General features: G+C 32.0%; 1 protein-coding gene across 1 annotated transcript; it reads left to right on the plus strand.

Annotated features, from left to right (window-relative positions):
- The first annotated feature begins 5,960 nt into the window (after positions 1-5,960).
- Positions 5,961-12,120, plus strand: LOC148273312 (uncharacterized). The gene is made up of 4 exons (XM_088238890.1): positions 5,961-6,017; positions 8,205-8,603; positions 9,770-9,866; positions 11,832-12,120. Exons 1-4 carry the CDS (start codon positions 6,003-6,005, stop codon positions 11,966-11,968), a joined length of 648 nt encoding a protein of 215 aa, XP_088095016.1. The 5' UTR covers positions 5,961-6,002; the 3' UTR covers positions 11,969-12,120.
- The last annotated feature ends 7,981 nt before the right edge of the window (positions 12,121-20,101 follow it).

Consider the following 20,101-nt stretch of genomic DNA (forward strand, 5'->3'; position numbering starts at 1 on the left):
CTCATCTTCCAGCTATCCCGATGCAAGAAAATCATGTCAATTAGTTATACCGTCGCGACGTGACGGAAACACAAACAAACAAACACTGTTTTCCAACACACCCGAAATCGTTTTAAAGACAGGCTTCCTAACGGTTTCGATCATACAAAAAACAATTTTTCCTCAATAAACGAGTTACTGTTTTAAAATGGTCAATTTCATGTATCGCGATTTTAATTGAATTTAACCCTGATATATTATGGAAATGTTGTGGTGTTGTCAAGAAAAAGAGAGTGCTGGCCTCTTTTCTTCACGCCATTGGTCGGCAGGAGTCGGAGAATCAATGACTGTTGAAGAAAGGTAAAAACTGTGGCAACAAATATATCAGTGTATGTCTAAGTGCTAGTCATATTTACTTGTAATAATAATATGAAATACGAAAAAAATAAAATATTGAAAAAAATGTTTAAAATGAAGCTTAAAGATATATATAAAAAAATAATGAAATGAGTTCTTATACTGAAAGTTGACCTAATTTTTAAAATATACAGGGTGACTGAAACTGAACCCGCCATAGCAAATTCGCACATGGAGGAGGTCATTGGCTTATTATTGGATCTTGCTTTTCCTAGCTTATGTTTTATAGTTTGGGATATATGTAAATTTTTATACTTTATTGACATTTTTCGAAAATTTGACCTTCAAGCATTCAGAACTTTAAGTTTTTTTCATTATTTTAGTATTATTTTTTATTTGTTGGGAGTCGTAAACATTTGTGATCAAAATACGTCGGAACTTCCCTCAAACTAGGGTTAAAAAATAAAATATTACGCTTTAAAAAAAGTACTTAAAAAAAACTTTACCATCAAATTCAACCTCAAATAAAAAAAAAGTACGGTGTTTCTCTAATTTATTCTACTCTAAGTTAGTTTTCTAGTTCGTCAACTTTTTTAAAAAGCGTAAAATCTTATTTTTTAACCCTAGTCTAAGGGAAGTTCCGAGTATTTTGATCACAAATGTTTATGACTACCAACAAATAATAAAATAATGAAAAAAAAAGTCCTGAATGCTTGAAGGTCAAATTTTGGAAATATCTCAATAAAGTATAAAAATTGACATATCTCCCAAACTATAACATTTAAGCTGAGGAATGGATGGTCCAATAATTAGCAAATGATCTTCTCTATATGCAAATTTGCCATTGCGGGTTCAGTTCCAGTCACCTGTATACATTCTTATGTAAAAAACGTGAACTGAAAACCAGACAGTCCTAGTACTGGATAATAATGACCCTAGTTATATTATTGGCATACAATAAAAAATAAAATTGAAAAAATATGTACTTTACTGACAGAATGCATTAAGCCTTTGCATTGTATAAATACTTTGTTCGTAGTTTGCTTGAATTTAATTCTATCGTTAATATTTAGAATCGGATCAAATACTTTCATAATCAACTATTATGATCGTCAAGAGTACTTTTATATATTTAGTTTAGAATTCAGAAGGATTTTGGCTGGTTTGATATTCTTGCGCAAATTAATATATAACTGTATAGATGCCCATAATATCCTCGCTCAGATAAACCTTAATGTACCGCGCCGTAACTTGCGTACCAATCCTGTCTTTGCTGTGGGAAATCATAAAACTAACATCGGATCCTTTTCCCTTCTGCCAAAGATCTTCAGAACGGGGAATGAAATCTCACTATACGATACTGTCGATGTGTTCCTACAGCAATGGCAGGCATTTAAGAAGCAAGCGGTGTTGTCTCTCCTGACTCGCGATGTCACACTTGCTATTTCCGCCTAGATTATGCCATATACATACCTTTTGTTAATTATACACTTTGTTAATTTGAGTAGATTTTAAGAATGTTTAGATTAAGTATTACTCATTAATGCCAATCTATTAGGGCTTACTTAAGCCTGTTGATTGACTTTAAAAAAATAAAAAAGTCTTTATAACATGTTCCGAGATAATCGCGTTTAAAGCTTTTTTATTATTTAACGCATTATTTCTCCAACAATTTTTTAAATTTTTTTAAAGCTTCGAAAGAGTAATCTTTATTCTAGGAATAACATAAGATTTAAAATCAACGTCTTGCACCCGTAATAAAAAATATTTTACTGAAAGACTGTTGACTTAATGCATTCTGTCAGATCTAAATGTATGCATATTAACTTTTCTTGTATTCTTGTGAACTGTTTTGTGAACAAATAAATAAGAGCTGAACCCTTTATTAATGTGGGTGAGATTCATATGGCTAAATAATAACACCCATTAAACTTTCGTACTTCTTTTTTGTCAGTTCAATCAACATTATTTTAAGTATGTCCGAACGTTTGTAGACACGGCTGGATTTCACCCTAGGGAGATATAAAGATTAACATTTATTGCAACAGAGGGGGAAAACATTTTTGAGAAGGGGTTAGGGAAGTCAAGGCACCTATGGGGCTTATGGCCTGTCATTGGCTGGTTTATGTGGCCACTTTGCACTCTGTGTAACGAATGGTTGATCGTAAAAAAAAAATAGACAATTATGTTTGGCAAGTTATTTCAATCTGAATACACTTGGAGATGACACTTGTTTTTCTTATGATTAAAGTGTTATAGAGAAATATCACATTGTACAAATATCGATAAAAACACGTGAAAAGGATTTAGAAAAATTTGTTGTATTTTCAAAATCGATGCGGATATTTATTTATTTTATTTTATTTTATTTTATTTATTTGGATAACCAACAGCTATAATTATATCATATTTATATAACAAAACAAATAACAAATAAGCCAATTACAGGTTTTCACAAGTAGCATCACAGTAAGTTAAAAAAGATTCTCGAACATAAAATGAATAGTAATTAAATGTAAATTTAAAAGAAAAGAAAAAAAATACTACGAGTTATTTTGAAAGCAAACGCCGCACGTCATTAAGATTATTTTCAAATAAATCTATGTTTAATGATTTATTTATTACATTAAAATTATTAAAAGTTCGCCATAAATATGAATTTTGCCTATAATTAGATGAAACAAGAGGTATGTGAAGAAGAGGGTTATTTCTTAAAACTTTGGAAGGAACATTGATAGAAAGTTTGCAAAGTAGTATTGGATATTGTGGAGAAATGTTATCATACATATTTTTTAAAATTAAATTAAAAAATATGTTGTTACACAGTGTGTAAAGTGGCCACTTAAACCAGCCAATGACAGGTAATAAGCCCTGTAAATGCCTAGACTTCCATATTCCCTTCTCAAAAACAATTTACCTCTCTGTTGAAATAAATTTAAATTAAAAATATGTATTTAAAAAAAACCCTACGTGTGTCTTGACAATGACGTCGAGATTCTTGACGGTGTTCTATTTAAATTTACTGTCACAAACAATGTTCAACATTTAACCGAATCGTGACGTATTAATAAATTTTAAAAACTCTTTCCGAAGCTAATGGTGCATAGGGCACTGCATTGGTACACCAATCGCAGCGCATCTCGATCATTTTTGTTACATGAAGGTAAGATGATCAGTCTTATGCTGCAGGTACCAGTCCTTGGACTATGAAATATTCTAGTGTGAAAACACCTTTTTGAATAAATATTTCATATCCCGATAGAACCCGAGACCTCTTGCATGGTAGGCTAACGCGCTGACTATTACAATACGAGGCCGACGTAAATATATTTTGTACGCTATTAATAAGTACAAAAAATTTTTTTTTTATTCTACAATATTTCATACCATATTAGCGAAAAATTTAAAAAAAAAACTCCCAAGTAAAAGTAAATATGGTTTTTCTCTATTAGGGATAATAGAACTTCCAGTGATGGGTCTGCAAAGGGGTGTGACGTAGGTGTTCATAAATAAAAAATATATTTGTGTTTTCACTACATACGTAATTAGACGCATTTATTTTAAAACAATTTTATTACGTAGGGAGTCTTTTAATTTATTGTTATTACAGCATTTCCTCGCGGACGTCAGACGACTATAAACCTTGAGGTGTGGGCGGTCAGTGTGTAATAAGGGCGATAGTGCGTATTCACCTACATACATACATTAAAATTAATAGAGAAATTCCATTTGGCCTCCCAAACGGATTCAAGGTTCGTTAAAACGGGAGTTTTCAAATATTGTATTTACAAATATGTATTTCAAAAATAGGAACAAAGAGAGACTGCAAAATAAACGAAAAAGAAACAAGTCTCAGCATTGAAGAGTTTAGGATAATGCGCGGTTTGCCATTTCTTTATACAAACGTATTCCCGCATTTTCTACCTGTAGCTCGATCACAAATAACTATCGACGTGCTCTCAAACATGCTAAGCATTTGAGCGATCACAATGAACAATAATGAACATGCTTAAGTTAACGCAGTCATAAGTCAACGCGTGTGCAATCTCTAAGTCAACGCGTGTGCAATCTCTAAGTCAAAGCTCGTGTCGGTTTGTTTTATGTTTTCCTTCTAAATAAATACAGTTCACTGGCAAAAAATCGGCGTTTATTATAAAAAATAATACAATATATTGTATTTGCAAAGTAGTAAGGAGTATCTAATACAAAGAAATGAAAATTAAATTACCATTACTATGGCGACTGCTTTTATTGACATTTAGCTTGCCAATCGCCGGCTAAATGCCATGAATAGCATGATAAGTAATAAAGAAATAAATAAATAATAAATAATATAAAGTTAAAGGCTTTTTTCCGGGTCTAAAGAAGTTTTTATATAACTTACTTAAGTGATTGCGCTTAGTAAAAAGAATATAGTGAAAGATGTATGCTTCCAAAATGTACATGTAAATAATATTTTCCTTTCCATAACTGGCCTGGTCCCCTACAGGGCCAGAATGAGATAGAAATATTTTATACATAAAAAAATGCGATTGAAAATCTAACGCCTTTTTCATAACTTATAATGGTTAAGAAAAGCAGTTGCTCCTGTACAAATCTGTAACATTATTGTAAATGGACTTTTAAGTCTGTTTATGTGCAGAATAAAAATGATCGGGTTGTGGTCCTGTGGCTAGTGTCTCGGACTCACGGACCAAAGGTCTGTGGTTCGAATCCCACTCTACCCCAACTTGATTCCATTTTCTAATAGTGAGTTATTTACAACTCGTTGAAAATGGCCCTCAAAATTAAATATTTGGGTAAATCATAAGAATGCAAATATTTCTTTTAAAAAAAATAAAAATAATAATAATAAAAAAAAAATTGTGAGGATGGTAGGGGTAGGAGAGGGTGAACCGGTTCTTGAAAATTGTCAATCCCTTCACTGGTCTTTGTCCGTATGGGCGACTCTATTAGCCAGTGGCGTATTATTACTCAAACTCTAAGGTCTCTGATAAGTTCTCCGATATATTCATCACATCGCAAGGAGAGAGGAACATTGCCCGGAAAAGCATGGCGGTCACAATCCTTTCGTCAGGAAGCAATTAGGAATTAAACCCTGTCACATCTGAAACCACGATGATGAGTATCGGCAAGACGACATATTAGCATATTATTTTTTAAAATTTAAAATGAAGAAAATCAAAAAAAATATATATTTAAAAAAAACAAATGGTTACTGACTTCTGCAGGGGAGAAGTAGCAGACTTTCTCCTCCCCCCTCCTCGTTTCTCCCCTGCAGAAGTAAGCAACCAGTTGTTTTATTTGATATTTTATTTTTGTAAATTTTATTCGTTCTAAAAAAAATATTTTAATGTGCCAATATGTCTTCTTGCTCATACTGATCATCGTGGTTTCGGATGTGACAGGCTTTAAAGAACACCCTGTATAAGAAAGTCTTATTTTTTCGACTGTTCGTATGATTTTTACAGTAAATAAATAAAAAAACTTGTATAAAACATTGATGTGTTGAAGTGTAAAATATTACAGAAATCAACAGAGCGTAAATATCAGAATAACTTATTAATAATAATTCATTAATTAACTCACATTTGGTATAAAAGCAAAACCACCAAATTTTTCAATCACAAGTACACAGTGCGTGATCGTACGAGTATCATAACAAAATGGCGTTTACTAAGGTGATTATTCTATGTTTTTAATAAATACATATTGCAAGAGTTGTTTGCCGTGTGATAAAACAAGTTTAAAATAAAATATTTATTTGCAATCAATAAAAAAATAACTATGTAATCAAATGTTTTAGCCTTTTTATCCAGTCAGTTATTTATGTTTTTTTTCAATCACACGTGAGTATTATTGATATAACCTAAAAAAAAATAACACTTTTTGTTTATAAATTGAGTTTACCGGTTACGATGTTTTAATATATTTTGAAATATTGAAAGAAAGAGAGAAGTAACGAGAAAAAGATAAAAAAATACGATAGTAATTGTTTATTTTTAATTATACTAATATTTTTAGTATCCAAATCTTTATTTATTTAATCTTTTTTCGAGCGGTCATTCAATAAAATGAAAAATATCTTATAACAATTAATATTAATTAAAAGTTTTTTTATGGATAAAAAAGTTCATAACTAAACTATTTTTTTTATGACAACAAGCGTTTAAGAATCACAGGATATTTTGTTTTTCAATGTTGAATCATAACCATTGGCGGCCTCCGTGGTGTAGTGGTCAAGACGCTTGACTCACAGACGGAAGGTTCCGGGTTCGATTCCCGGTGAGAACACAAAAATTAAATGTGATTTTTCTCAAGCCTGGGTGTTCTGTGATGTAATTCACCGCTGTAATTGGGCCTCCTGGCCTGTTGTGGTGCAAAAATAAAAAAAATAAAATAAAAAATAAAAAAAATAACTTTTTTTTTTTGTTTAATACACAAACTATACAATTTTACTATAGCACGATTATAACTTTGATGTCTCGACGTGATAGAAAATTCAGTGTTAATTCGGGAATTTTCTATATTAAAATAAATACATTTGTAAATATTGTGACACATTATGATAAGTTATTTAATATAATTTAATTTATTTCTTTAATAAATTTATAATTCAATCAAGTAATTAATTTTAATAGTAAAAATAAAAATAAAATAATAATTGTGATACATTTATTGGTACAATATATAATTTAATAAACAGGTTAATAAATGTTTTTATGTTTCGATTAGCAATAGTTGAAATACATGTTAACAACGTTGCCGAGCGAGAAAAGTTGCCCGAAGGAGCTCTTTGTAATCTAGTAGCCTTGGCACCTTGATGCTGAAAGAAAGTAATCCAAAAGTATATAATATGTATTTCATTGGATTTAGGTAAAGAAGGAAACGAATTCTTCACTGATTGGGAATAAATTGATTGGACATGATCAATTTGCCAAAAAGATTACAAAACTTTTTTAAGGCCTTGTAATTCTTATATCTGTGAATCCGACCGAACCTATTAAAGAGCCACGGATAGTAGCGAGAAGCTTTATTCGGCATTCGCAGAGAGAGGGAAAAGGGCAAGACCACGAGGTGTGTTTTAAAGATTGATTAGGATATCCGCAGCAGCACGAAGGGGCATCAGCTATATTAAAAACAAATAATTTTTCATTAATTTTACCGTGACCTGTAGTTCAATCACAAATAACTATCGACGTGCTTAAAAATATGCTAAGCATTTGAGCGATCACAATGAACAATAATGAACATGCTTAAGTTATCGCAGTCATAAGTCTACGCCTGTGTAATTTCCAAGGCAACGCTCGTGTCGGTTTGTTTTATGTTTTCCTTTTAAATAAATACAGTTCACCGGCAAAAAATCGGCGTTTACTATAAAAAAATAATACAATATATTGCATTTGCAAAGTAGTAAGGAGTATCTAATACAAAAAAAGTTCAAAATAAATAACCATTACTATGGCGACTGCTTTTCTTGACATTTAGTTTACGAATCGCCGGCTAAATGCCATGAATAGCATGATAAATAATAAAGAAATTAATAAAAATAGCCGTTTTGGAATATTTTCCATATTTACACCGGTGAAATTCAAATATGTGACTGTGCAGCAGGATTATACGTCAGAAACGTAACTATTTTGACATTTAGTATTAGATGTTCACGGATTTTCCGTTGTGATCGCGAATACGATATACAACCATGGTGAGAAATTGTTATCACGTCGATAGTTATTTGTGATTGAGCTATTGATAAAAATTGGGTAGTGTTTTACATCCTAGGAGATAATATTATTCTCTTCTCTATTTTGTATCTACATAATACATGTTGAAATACCTGTATGATATTTTGGCTGTATTTTTTCCAGTTCTTGTGTTTCGCAACAGTTGCCGCTGTCTGTAATGGTCACCCCGCCATATCCCACAGCAACATAGTCAGAGGAGATGGCCATGGCCACGGATCCTCGTTACTGGGCTTGGGTCATGGTGGGCTCGGCTACGGTCTGGGTCTGGGGTATGGCAGCCTCGGTTACGGCACTCTCGGATACGGCAATCTGGGTTATTCGAGCCACGGGCACGGCCATGCCCACGACAGCTACGGAGGGCACGCATACGGCGGACTCGGGAGCTATGGCCATGGCGGGTTGGATTACGGCAGCCACGCGGGATTAGGATACGGCAGTTTGGGGTATGGTTTGGGACACAACAGCTTGAGCTATGGTGGTCTCGGATATGGACTGTCCAAGCACGGACATGACGATCATCACGTAAGAAAATGCTCGATTTTTTTTCTCCCTTTCTGTAGATCTTCTCTTTATTATTTTACATACTCCTTTCAAAAAACAGTGCAGCGTTCCTTCGTCTATTCCTTTTAAAAAAATAAGGATCATAATATTATGACGAGAGATTTGTATTTTATATTTAAAATTATGTTCAGTTCAGATTTAGTTTTTTTTTTAAGTCTGTTTTTTCACGATTCTCTATTTTCGATATGTTTTTACTGAACTTAAAATAATAGGAAAATATCACATACTACGAATACCGATAAAAATATGTGAAATTGACTTAATTAAATGAATCAAATTTTCAAAATCAATATGGATATTGTGAAAAAAATGTTGTAAATTCAACGAACGCGCAACGTAAAAAATTGTTTGAATATATTATAATACTAGCGGACCCGACAGACGTTGTCCCGCCCGAACGTTGGCTTGCCTGCTATTATCTTGGAAAAACACTTTTCATTGATAAGTATGTAGGTACCTAGATACTTGTTTGTGATTAAATTCCAAACTTAAAAATTGTTATTATTTAAATATTTTATTTAAGTAGGTACCTAGGTACTTGTTTATTGTTGAATCCAAAGCATATATATTTTTTTTTAATATCGCATTCTTTTTGCAAACGTCAAACTCCGGTATCTCACCAACAGAGGTGTGTATTTATGTAGGAATACGATTTTTTTAATGTATTGTATTTAATATTATTTTTGTTTTACCAAAAATCCAGTAAAATGAAATAAATACGTAGAAATTACAAGGAATTTAAGGAAACAATCTGATTGAGATCCACAAAGAACAAATGCTGTTTGTAAACATTAAAAAACAAACATTTTAATACGCAAAAAAACAACATCTTTCCATTATTTGTGAATGCATTCTCCTCGAATGCAACCCTGGTAGATCGATGAATAACACATTTATGCTCCTTACTTCATTTTTACACATTAGATTGAAGATTTTAATATCTACGAACACGCACAGCGCAAAGGTCTATATTTCTCTGAAAACCAGACATAAATCGGTGAAGCCGTTTAGGAGGAGTACGGTGACTTCACACGTACAGAGGAATTATATACATAAAGATTATATGTTCATATGTACATAATATGTGGTGCAAAAATAATAATAACGTTTTTTTAATTATAATTTAGGATTATCCTGCGTACGCTTTTGATTATGGAGTGAAGGATCATCATTCTGGAGATATTAAGTCACAAAAGGAAGTTAGAGATGGAGGCGTTGTCAAAGGTAATAAATATTTGAAAGTATTATCAATTTTTGGCATTTATTTATTTATTTTATCAATTTACGCCCAGAGGGCTTTACGTGAGATATTATTGACACAGTACGACATGTGTGGAACATGAGATACGAACATGAGAACGTAAGATACCTATTTTATTTTAACTTTAATGATTCTGTTTTTGATAGTTAAAATGAAATGTAAATAAAATATAAAACATATGTGTATAGATACTATTTATATATGTATATATACATACAAATAAATGTAAAACAAACTCCCTGTCTAAACACGAGTTTTTGCTCTATTAGAGAGGTAGAAATGTTATTATTAATTATGTATGCATCAACCATTTTGTAATTTTATACTTATTTTGTCAAGTATTTTTTTAGTAATTATATTTTTGAAGAATATGTAAGAATGGAGAATTCAAATTTTAGTGTGGGTTTAGTGTTTCTTGTATCGCGTAGACTATAAGATTGAAAATAATAGAAAGTTATAGACATTAAATGCTTACCCATTTACCTGGACCCGTTTTATAGGTATTGTGACCTCTTTTCAGATCCGCGCGTTGAAAAACAGTTGTCTTTAACTTTAATGAACGGTTAATTTATTTATTTTCAATAATCTTGATTTTGGACAGACTTGCCTTTTTTAGAATTTACATTTACTGCTTTCAATGCCCCCATCGCCGTCAGAGCCACGCCAGTTAAATACCGCGAATTTGTCTGTCACCCGCAATCTAGTTTTCCAATTCTGACGGCGAAGTTATAGACGGGTAAAGAAAGATATCTAACAAGTAGTGATGAAACGGATAGTGGTTAGGCAGGATACTGGATATTCGGTGACGCTCTAAGCCGGATACCCGGATATCCGGCCTACTGTTTAAAAACAGTAAAAACACCCCGGTACACGAATTTCTCTTATAATTTAAAACAAAAAACTTTTGGTGAGGATAAAAGAAAAAGGCGTTAAAATATTTTTAATGATCACGATTAATGAGTTGCATATCCATATGGTTTACAAATTTAATTATCAAATAATATTAATGGTTTTGGGTAGTTTTATCCTTTGCGTCATGAAAATATTTTATTTCTAATTTTAAACGTATTTAGCAAATATATTTTTAATTTTAAACGTATTTTTAATGAACTTTTTATATTTGCTAGTTCAATTCTTTTTCTGGAGTGCATATTGAACACTGATGAACTTTTTTGTGCAAAAAAGACAATAAAAAAAAGATTTTTATTTTCTTTTTCCCAAACATGGTCGGTATCAATAAATCAATAAAGAACTTCAGCCCTACGGGAAATTGGATTAAAAAAATATTTTCTTACGCGTGCTAAAATTAGAGCATTAAATTGAACGGCAGAATTGACCGACTTCTCGGTAAGCGGAGGAGAACTTGAGACGCCACATGGGGAGTTATTTCAGAAATATAAAGCTTTAAAAATCATAGCACTGATAATACGATACATAAAAAATGTCTTGGGCTAATAGTCTTTTGACAAATAATAATAAAAAAACAATGAACTTCCTCGTTTAATGGCGTTGATTATATGAAATTTTCACAGTTATATTAGCTATCCGCCTGATATTGAGCTACTATCCGGAATCCGGCCGAATAGTAAAACTATGCCGGATAGGCCGGACACCAGATAGTTGCCGTTATCTATTTTATCTCTACTAACAACAACAAAAACAAATGCATTAATCCATAACATTCTGCAACATGGTGTAAATATAATAGGTAAATCTGAAAATTTGTCATAACCTCTATTGTAAAGCCAATATATTTTTTTTAGTTTTTGTTGCTGTCGCTTTTTTGGCAGTCTCGTGGTGTTGATGCTAAGACGCTTGTGTTCTCTTCTTGTGCTTTCATTTTTGGAGTACCACAGGGTCGAAGTCTAGGCCCTGCACTAAAAAGAAATACATATCATGTCGTTTGATTAAATTTATTTCTTTTTTAGGTCAATATTCCCTGGTGGAGCCAGACGGTTCAGTCCGCATTGTAGACTACAAAGCTGATGATGTTCATGGATTCCAGGCCAATGTGAAGAAAATTGGACCGACAGTCCACCGTCAGCCCCTTCATTACATCCACTAAACATTCTTAATCAAATAAAAACTGACCCAAACGTACTGGTTGCTAGAAAAATGCTTGATTGCTTCTGATTCGAGGATTGTGATATATTTATACAACTTTATTGTACCTATGTTTTTTGTATATACTCATATTTAAATAAATACATTTTGGCATTTAAATATTTTTTTACTGAACTTGACAAAAAAATATTTCGAAAAGAAGATATTTGATATCTTTATTTATTTTATTTTGAATCTTGAAGTAGGGAACACAAAAGCATATTCTTATGTGTGCTCTAATAATAACAATGTTAATATATGCATCAATGTTTTAAGTATGTCCAAGTGTTTGTAGACCGGATGGATGTCCTCCCTAGGGAGTTATTTAGATCTAAATTTGTTGCTACAAGGGGGAAAATATTTTAAAAAGGGGATTTGGAAGTCTAGCCATTTCCTGGGCTTTCCCTCTTTGTAACAATAAATTGAACGTAGTAATGCAGATAGCAGCCAGTCCACAATTTTGAAAAAATGCGATATTGGTGGGAGTGCAAGTTCTAGAACTAAGGAAAATCCACTCCTTTCTTGAAAATAGTTTTTGTACTTGAGAGCTTAATAGGCTCTTCCAAAATATTGAACACTCTCGGTGCGATAAATGAGAGATGTTGTTATAAATTGTTTTTTTCTGTGGTTCTGTGTGACGACATCTCTCATCTATGAAATCAACTCGAACGACGATTATTCTTAATTTCGTGATATTAAATATCATGTGGCTATATTATTCATGACTTTATTAAATAACTTATATAAAAGTTTATAAAACATAGCACAATTAATTCAGTAGTTATTAGATATCCCCATTACAATTAAAATGTCAACTGACCGATTTCAGAGATTATGCCGATTTGTTCTAGAAATGAATAATCCAAAAAACAGCCACGTACAGCGCCACATGTCCCGCGATATGAAATGAAAGTAATGGTGGTAATATTATGTCAACTGTATCATCTCAAAGAAAAATAACCCATACGAAATAATGTTAGAAATAGTGTTTTCCAAATCGAGAATTTTCAAATAATTTGTGTAATTGCAAGCTTACACTAGGAAAAAAAACCACGACTGGTTTAAGATTTTCAGAATATAATAAACTTATTTGAATAAAGAAATAAGCTGAAATTATTTATTTTTACAAAAACGGCATAAATTACTTTTAACATATATTGAACATAAATATGATTTTTTTTTACATTTGTAGGTACACGTATAAATACATAATAAAACATGATTAAATTGCATAACTATAACAATAGTAACAAGTAGGTAAATACACATAAGTAACCAATAATGTTAACGAAATATATACAAAAATATAAAAAAGCAACAAAAAAAAATCATTTTTAAACATAAAGAAAAGTTTAAGAATTATATTACGTGAGAAAAAAATAAATCAGACTCGTTTTATAACTATCAAGTCCAGAACCAATTATATCAGCCTTGTCCTCATACTGATTACCATATCTGTGGAGCCTAGGGATAGGCGAGTGTATGTAATAGCTGGTCCTAAAACTTGCAGAACGAAAGGGAGATCTGTGGTGGGTATGTCGACCAGGTACGCAGAAACACACCAACTCCAGCAAATCTGGACAAATCTTGGCTAGTTTCTTGGCTCACTGCTGGCGCTGCGCACGTTTTATCAATATTTGAAGAAAAATGCTAACGGTGGAAATGATTTAAAAGAAATCATAATTATTAATTTGTTTTTCTGTAAATAATGTTTTCATTAACATATTACAACAGAGATGAAGAACATTTAAGAGTAGGTAATATAGAAGTCCAGGCATCTACAGGGCTTATGACCTGTCAATGGCTGGTTTAAGTGGCCACTTTACACACTGTGTAACATTCACCATTCTGCCTATATTTGAACATCTATATTCCTTCGATTCTTTCATCTGTTGATGTTTGTGAAGTTAAAGAGCTGAAACCTTTATTTATGCGGGTGAGATTCATCTAATTGAATTATTTCACCTACATACTAGGCAACGCCAGAAAATATTATTTTTTCAATTTCTATACTTCTTCATGGACCAGGTAATTTATCAATAATATTTTGGACTTCTATATTACCTACTCTTAAATGTTCTTCATCTCTGTTGTAATATGTTAATATAAACAGCTCCCCAGGGAGTTGAATCCAGTCCTTGTCTACAAAAATTTGGACAAACTCAAAATATTGTTAATAATGTTTTCGTAAAACATTTTAATAGATAGTCAAATATAATGGTAAGTTGCGCATAATCGCTTGTATAGACGATTCGCCCCTGTTACATAGCACTGATTCCCATCTACAAGAACTAAAACAAGTAACATACCTTGAAAAGTAATGACATTTGTGCGAAATTCCTTAATAATTATGCCGAATTAAGATGCGTACATTTATTTCCTAAATATTTAATGCGTATTTACAAATTTAAAAATGTAATTATTTATTACACTTTGAGCTTCCAGATCATTGTACCATATTCATTCGTTCGGCAATCTGTCGTTTGCGAACAATCTTACTCTTTAAAAAAGCATTCGTGTATCATGTCTCAGTAATTGAGGTAAAGTACTTCAATAAGCCAGTTTAATTTTCTTCTCTTAATGAAGCATTTCGCATATGTCAATCCACTAATAACTAATATTTCGCCAATAAGAAGAATTCACGCGTTTGCAAATGAATACGCAAATGATAAAGAAATATATAATATAGCACTTTTGAATTTTATCATTTATCATTTATTTATTCATATATATGTACATTACAAAATAAAATATCTTAATTCATACATATATAAGTAATTAAGTAAAATTAGGTATATATATAAAAAAAACACATTAGTATAGGCGCTCTCGTATCCTGACTGATACACCTGAAAAGGCAGAAATTGAAGAACTTGCTTTCAAAAAGATAGCTAAGGAAGCTGCGACCATGAAGAAAAAAGAACAAAAACTTCAGAAACTTAGAAACACTGAACTTTTCAATTCCACTGATGAAGATGAAGATGATCTTTCCAGCCTTCCAGATAGTAGCGGTGGCTCTGATTTCCTTTCAGATGATGAAGAACTTATTGACGACATCGAACCAGAGAATGATGACTACGTTTTAGTCAAGTTTTATGTTGGGAAAGTTTTGAGTCACAATGAAAATACCTTGAAAGTGAAATTCTTGAGGCGGAAGGAAGAATAAGCTGTCAAAACCGTCCGTCAGCGGAACGACCAGGACAGCTAGCATCATCAAGTTTAGACAAAAATTTGATGCTATTTTCTAAATAATATAATTTCCATTCTTAATTGGCTATAATTACTAATGCTGTTTTTATGGGTGGGATACTTGATCACCGGGATCATGTAACCCACTCGTGGGGATCAAGTATCCCTCATGGACAGGGATACTTGATCCCCGCGAGTGTCTTACAAGAACTGATCTACTACATTTGTTTCACGAGAAAAAGGTTCTAAATGCACGCCTGGTGCAAAGAAAGAACAAAATAGCTATTACACTCTGAGATAATTCATGAAAACTAAAAAAGGGATCAACCATCCCACCTTTCCCCTACATAATATCCAAAGAATAATATGTTAAAAAAGTAAGAGAATCTTGTAACGAAAAACTCCCTCAGAGACGTGAAAAATGTCAATGTCCAAAGTGATATTGTTCAACATAGAGATAGCCCTTCCAACAGGCATAACCATTGGCAGGTTGTTCCTATATATTGGAATGTGAAACAGTCCATTTTGACGCTGTCTAAGGTAATTATCAGGAATATAAAAGCTAATGCTCCGCATAATTTCAGGGTTGTCAATAATACCGCGCGACAATCGAAAGAAGTGCCTTGTTAAATACACATTCCTTCTAGTCTTCAAACTGCTGTAACCAAGCATACCCTGGAGGAACTCAGTGGGATAAAGCCATGGATAATATCCGCACTCCCTCATGTAGAGAAACCGAAGAAATTTCTTCTGATCCCTCTCCACCATAAGAGAGGAAGTGTATTTTAAAAGGAAGTGTATCAGTTTACTATTTTTTAATTGAAATACTTAAATAATACTATGTTGATTTCAATTGTGTACCGTTTATTGACTTATATCTGTATTCTAAATTATTATTTTTCTAATTTTAAGATTCTTTTAAAATAACATACGAAAAAATGCACTTCTGTTCTCTCCACTGCAATATATATTTTCTATTAAAATGTAATAATGATTTTTTTACTCTTCTTAATTCATTTTTATTTTTTGCCACTTTTGTGTAAAATGCATGTCTGTCTTTACATTTAAAAATGCACTTCTGTTTATTTACACTACAATATATGTATGTTTAGGATACCCATATATTTTATACTAATATGTAAATATGATATTTCAAATATTTTTCTTCTAAAAATAATGTATATTTTTGCTACTTCTGTGTAAAATACACGTCTTTCTTTATTTGTATATATGAATGTAAAACACGTAAAAGCCCAATTGAAATACTTAAATAATACTATGTTGATTTCAATTGTGTACCGTTTATTGACTTATATCTGTATTCTAAATTATTATTTATCTAACTTTTTCTAATTTGAAGATTCTTTAACATAACTTATACGAAAAAATGCACTTCTGTTCTCTCCACTGCAATATATGTAAGTATTGGTATGTATACCCATATATTTTTTACTAATATGTAAAGATGACTTTTCTCGTTTTTTTAACTTTTATTATTGAATCATCTTTATTTTTTGCTACTTTTGTGTAAAATACATGTCTGTCTTTAAAACATGTATTATGTAAACGTCTACAAGGCGTTTAAACTTTTTACTGGGAATGCTAGGCTATCAGTCATTATGGAGGAGGAGGGACGTTCATTTGGGTGTTCACCTTTTCCAGGTGATCGGTGGTCGCATACATAACTCAGAAATTCTGATGGATGTAGGTCTGTTCGTACCTGATAACTATCTTCGACAAAGACAGCATCGATTGTTTTACCTACCGCGATGCAGAACCAACCTGCCAATGGTTATGCCGTTTGGTAGAGCAATCTTGCTACTTAATCGCATCGCCTCGGATGTCGACATATTTCACGACAGTGGGCCTTCCCTTAGGAAAGCACTTTCTAACTTTTAATTTTTCTTTTTACATTTTGTTATATTATTTGAATAACATAACTATCTACTGTAATTTGTGATCTATTATTGTATTTAGAATGAATTGCCTCTTTTTCTGTAATGTTCTAAATATCTGAATAAATAAATGAAGTAAATGAAATAAATGAAATAAATAAATAAATAAGATACATATCATATCATTATTTAAGCTAAGGGGGCTAATATAACCCTTATTAGCTTCAATAGTTTCACCCTGTTCGTGACAATAAATATTCTTGTACAATATAATCCTCTATTACTTTGTCCTTTTCTGTTGCACTGAAATATGATTGTATGTCTTTCGCATAGAATTAAGAATAGTCCAGAAGGAGCGTAGAATCATGTTTGAATACATCGGACTGTATCCAATAATCCCCCCACTTAGACACACTTTCGCCGCGCGCATACGTTAAGTCGCCGGGTAATGTTGCTTGACGGGAAAAAAAATAATCATAACACAAATGTAAGGTAAAAAAAAGTAATCTGTTAATTTCTCTAAATTTTATTGTGCCCTCGGAAACATTGATTGACACAACAGAGTAGATAAGTAAAGGGTCATTTAATAAGACTAACTGAATTAATGAACTTAGAACTTAACGTATAAAACAAATTTTATTTGACATAAAACGGATATTTTTATATCATGTTAAATGATATTTGTTGTTTTAAAGATAATGTTGTTCAAATGTCCCTCACGGCGTTGTTTAATCAGAGGTCTAAATCCAATTAATTCTTTCATTGAAAGAGCAAAGTAGGGTAAAAAACTTTACTGCCCTGGCAACACTAACGAAATTTCCATTTCGTTTCTACGACAATCTGACAGATGGAAAAATAATTCATTTTTAAAGTAATGCATGTGTTACATACACATTCATTTGCAAATTACAGATGAAATGTGATTGCATCCTGTTTCTTTAAGATCCTAGCAGTGTTTCTAAACTTCAAAAGGACACAACACGGCATAGTTGAATTCAAATCAGTAGTTGCGTACTGAGCGATGTCTACAACGAAACTAATGGGTTAAAACGTAAACCTACTCATTGATGAGTAGTTGAGTCGCCTTCTGTTTGATGTGCGTATGCGGTTTCTGGACTATTCCTAATTCTATGGTCTTTCGACTTGTTTTTGAAATGTAACTGTTATTGGTATAACGCTTAAGATAATATTTAGTTTTGTGTAAATCATCCGAACGCTATAATATTTCCTAGTCTGAAGATGCCCATATCAGCATATTTGCTTGCACCCTTTAATGAGAGTGAAAGCGTTTTAAGCAGTTTTGTCGGAAAAACATTTAATGTTTAATTATCGAATAGGATAAACATAATAAAGATCAGCTAGTTTTCTATGACGTTTACGTTGTTTTTGTTTTTAATTAATTTATATCAAGTACCTAGGTATTTACAGTTTATTTAATTTCTTTATTTTCAAAAAATACGTGGAATTTTGTCATTTTCTGAGATAAATCAGTGGTGGTATTATCAGTAGGTGATCTTCTCTACTCCCGAAAGTGTAATTAAGGAGATTCTAAACGAAAATATAAAACTAATTATTCATAGATAGCGCTTTTATATTTTTTTATTGAAAAACGCCATTTTTACTTTCATTTTCAATGGAAATTTTACAAAACTTGGTTTGCGGAAACTTTCACTATATTGATTGCAACAAATACCATAGCAATATAATTTCGGTCCTTTTCACAAAATGGTGTACAAAACAAAAAAATAAGATAAGTTTTACAGGAAAAAGCGTTTACCATAATAAATAATACAATATATTGCATTTGCAAAATAGTAAGGAGTATCTAATACAATAAACATATTACAACAGAGATAAAAAACATTTAAGAAAAGGTAATATAGAAGTATAGGCATCTACAGGGCTTATGACTTGTCAATGGCTGGTTTAAGTGGCCACTTTACACACTGTGTAACATTCACCATTCTGCCTATATTTGAACATCTCTATTCCTTCAATTCTTTCATCTGTCGATGTTTGTGAAGTTAAAGAGCTGAAACCTTTATTTATGCGGGTGAGATTCATCAAATTGAATTATTTCACCTACATACTAGGCAACGCCTGAAAATATTATTTTTTCAATTTCTATACTTCTTCATGGACCAGGTAATTTATCAACAATATTTTGAAATTCAGCTCTTTAACTTCACAAACATCAACAGATGAAATAATTGAAGGAATATAGATGTTCAAATATAGGTAGAATGGTGAATGTTACACAGTGTGTAAAGTGGCAACTTAAACCAGCCATTGACAGGTCATAAGCCCTGTAGATGCCTATACTTCTATATTACCTTATCTTAAATGTTCTTCATCTCTGTTGTAATATGTTAATATAAACAGCTCCCCAGGGAGTTGAATCCAGTCCTTGTCTGCAAAAATTTGGACAAACTCAAAATATTGTTAATACAATAAACTCAACATTACATTACAATAACTATGGCGACTGCTTTTCTTGACATTTGGCTTGCCTACCGCCGGCTAAATGCAATGAATAGCATGATGAATAATAAATAAATAAATAAAAATAGCAGTTTTTGAATATTTTCCATATTTACATCGGTGAAATTCAAATATGTGATTGCGCAGCAGGATTATACGTCGCGAAATGTAAATATTTTGACATTTAATATTAGGTGTTCACGGATGTTGCCTTGTGATCGCGAATACGATAAACAACCATGGTGAGAAATTGTTATCACGTCGCTTATTAGCACGTCAATAGTTATTTGTGATTGAGCTACAGGTCAACGAAACGATCAAGCGGAGAACGAAAAAAAGATCATTCGTACTAGCCCGGCAAGTAAAAGGAAATGGGCAAAATAATGAGTTAATATTATTAATAATGTAATTCCTATTAATACTGACGTGCTCTTGAAATTCGTTATGGTCTAATGCTTGTAATATTATATCATAATTAATTAGCAAATCTCATTATAACAAAGTTCGGCAATTCGCATATAAAATGGATG

The sequence above is a fragment of the Micrasema longulum genome, unplaced genomic scaffold, assembly GCF_059751315.1.
Source record: "Micrasema longulum isolate JH-2025_06_02 unplaced genomic scaffold, ASM5975131v1 h1tg001995l, whole genome shotgun sequence".
NCBI classification, from domain to species: Eukaryota; Metazoa; Arthropoda; class Insecta; order Trichoptera; family Brachycentridae; genus Micrasema; species Micrasema longulum.

What these genes read in the sequence shown, in the direction of transcription:
- LOC148273312 (XM_088238890.1), top strand. An exon ending in ACGGACATGACGATCATCAC is followed by an intron (nt 8,604 to 9,769) that starts GTAAGAAAATGC and finishes ATTATAATTTAG; the next exon opens with GATTATCCTGCGTACGCTTT. An exon ending in AGATGGAGGCGTTGTCAAAG is followed by an intron (nt 9,867 to 11,831) that starts GTAATAAATATT and finishes TTTCTTTTTTAG; the next exon opens with GTCAATATTCCCTGGTGGAG.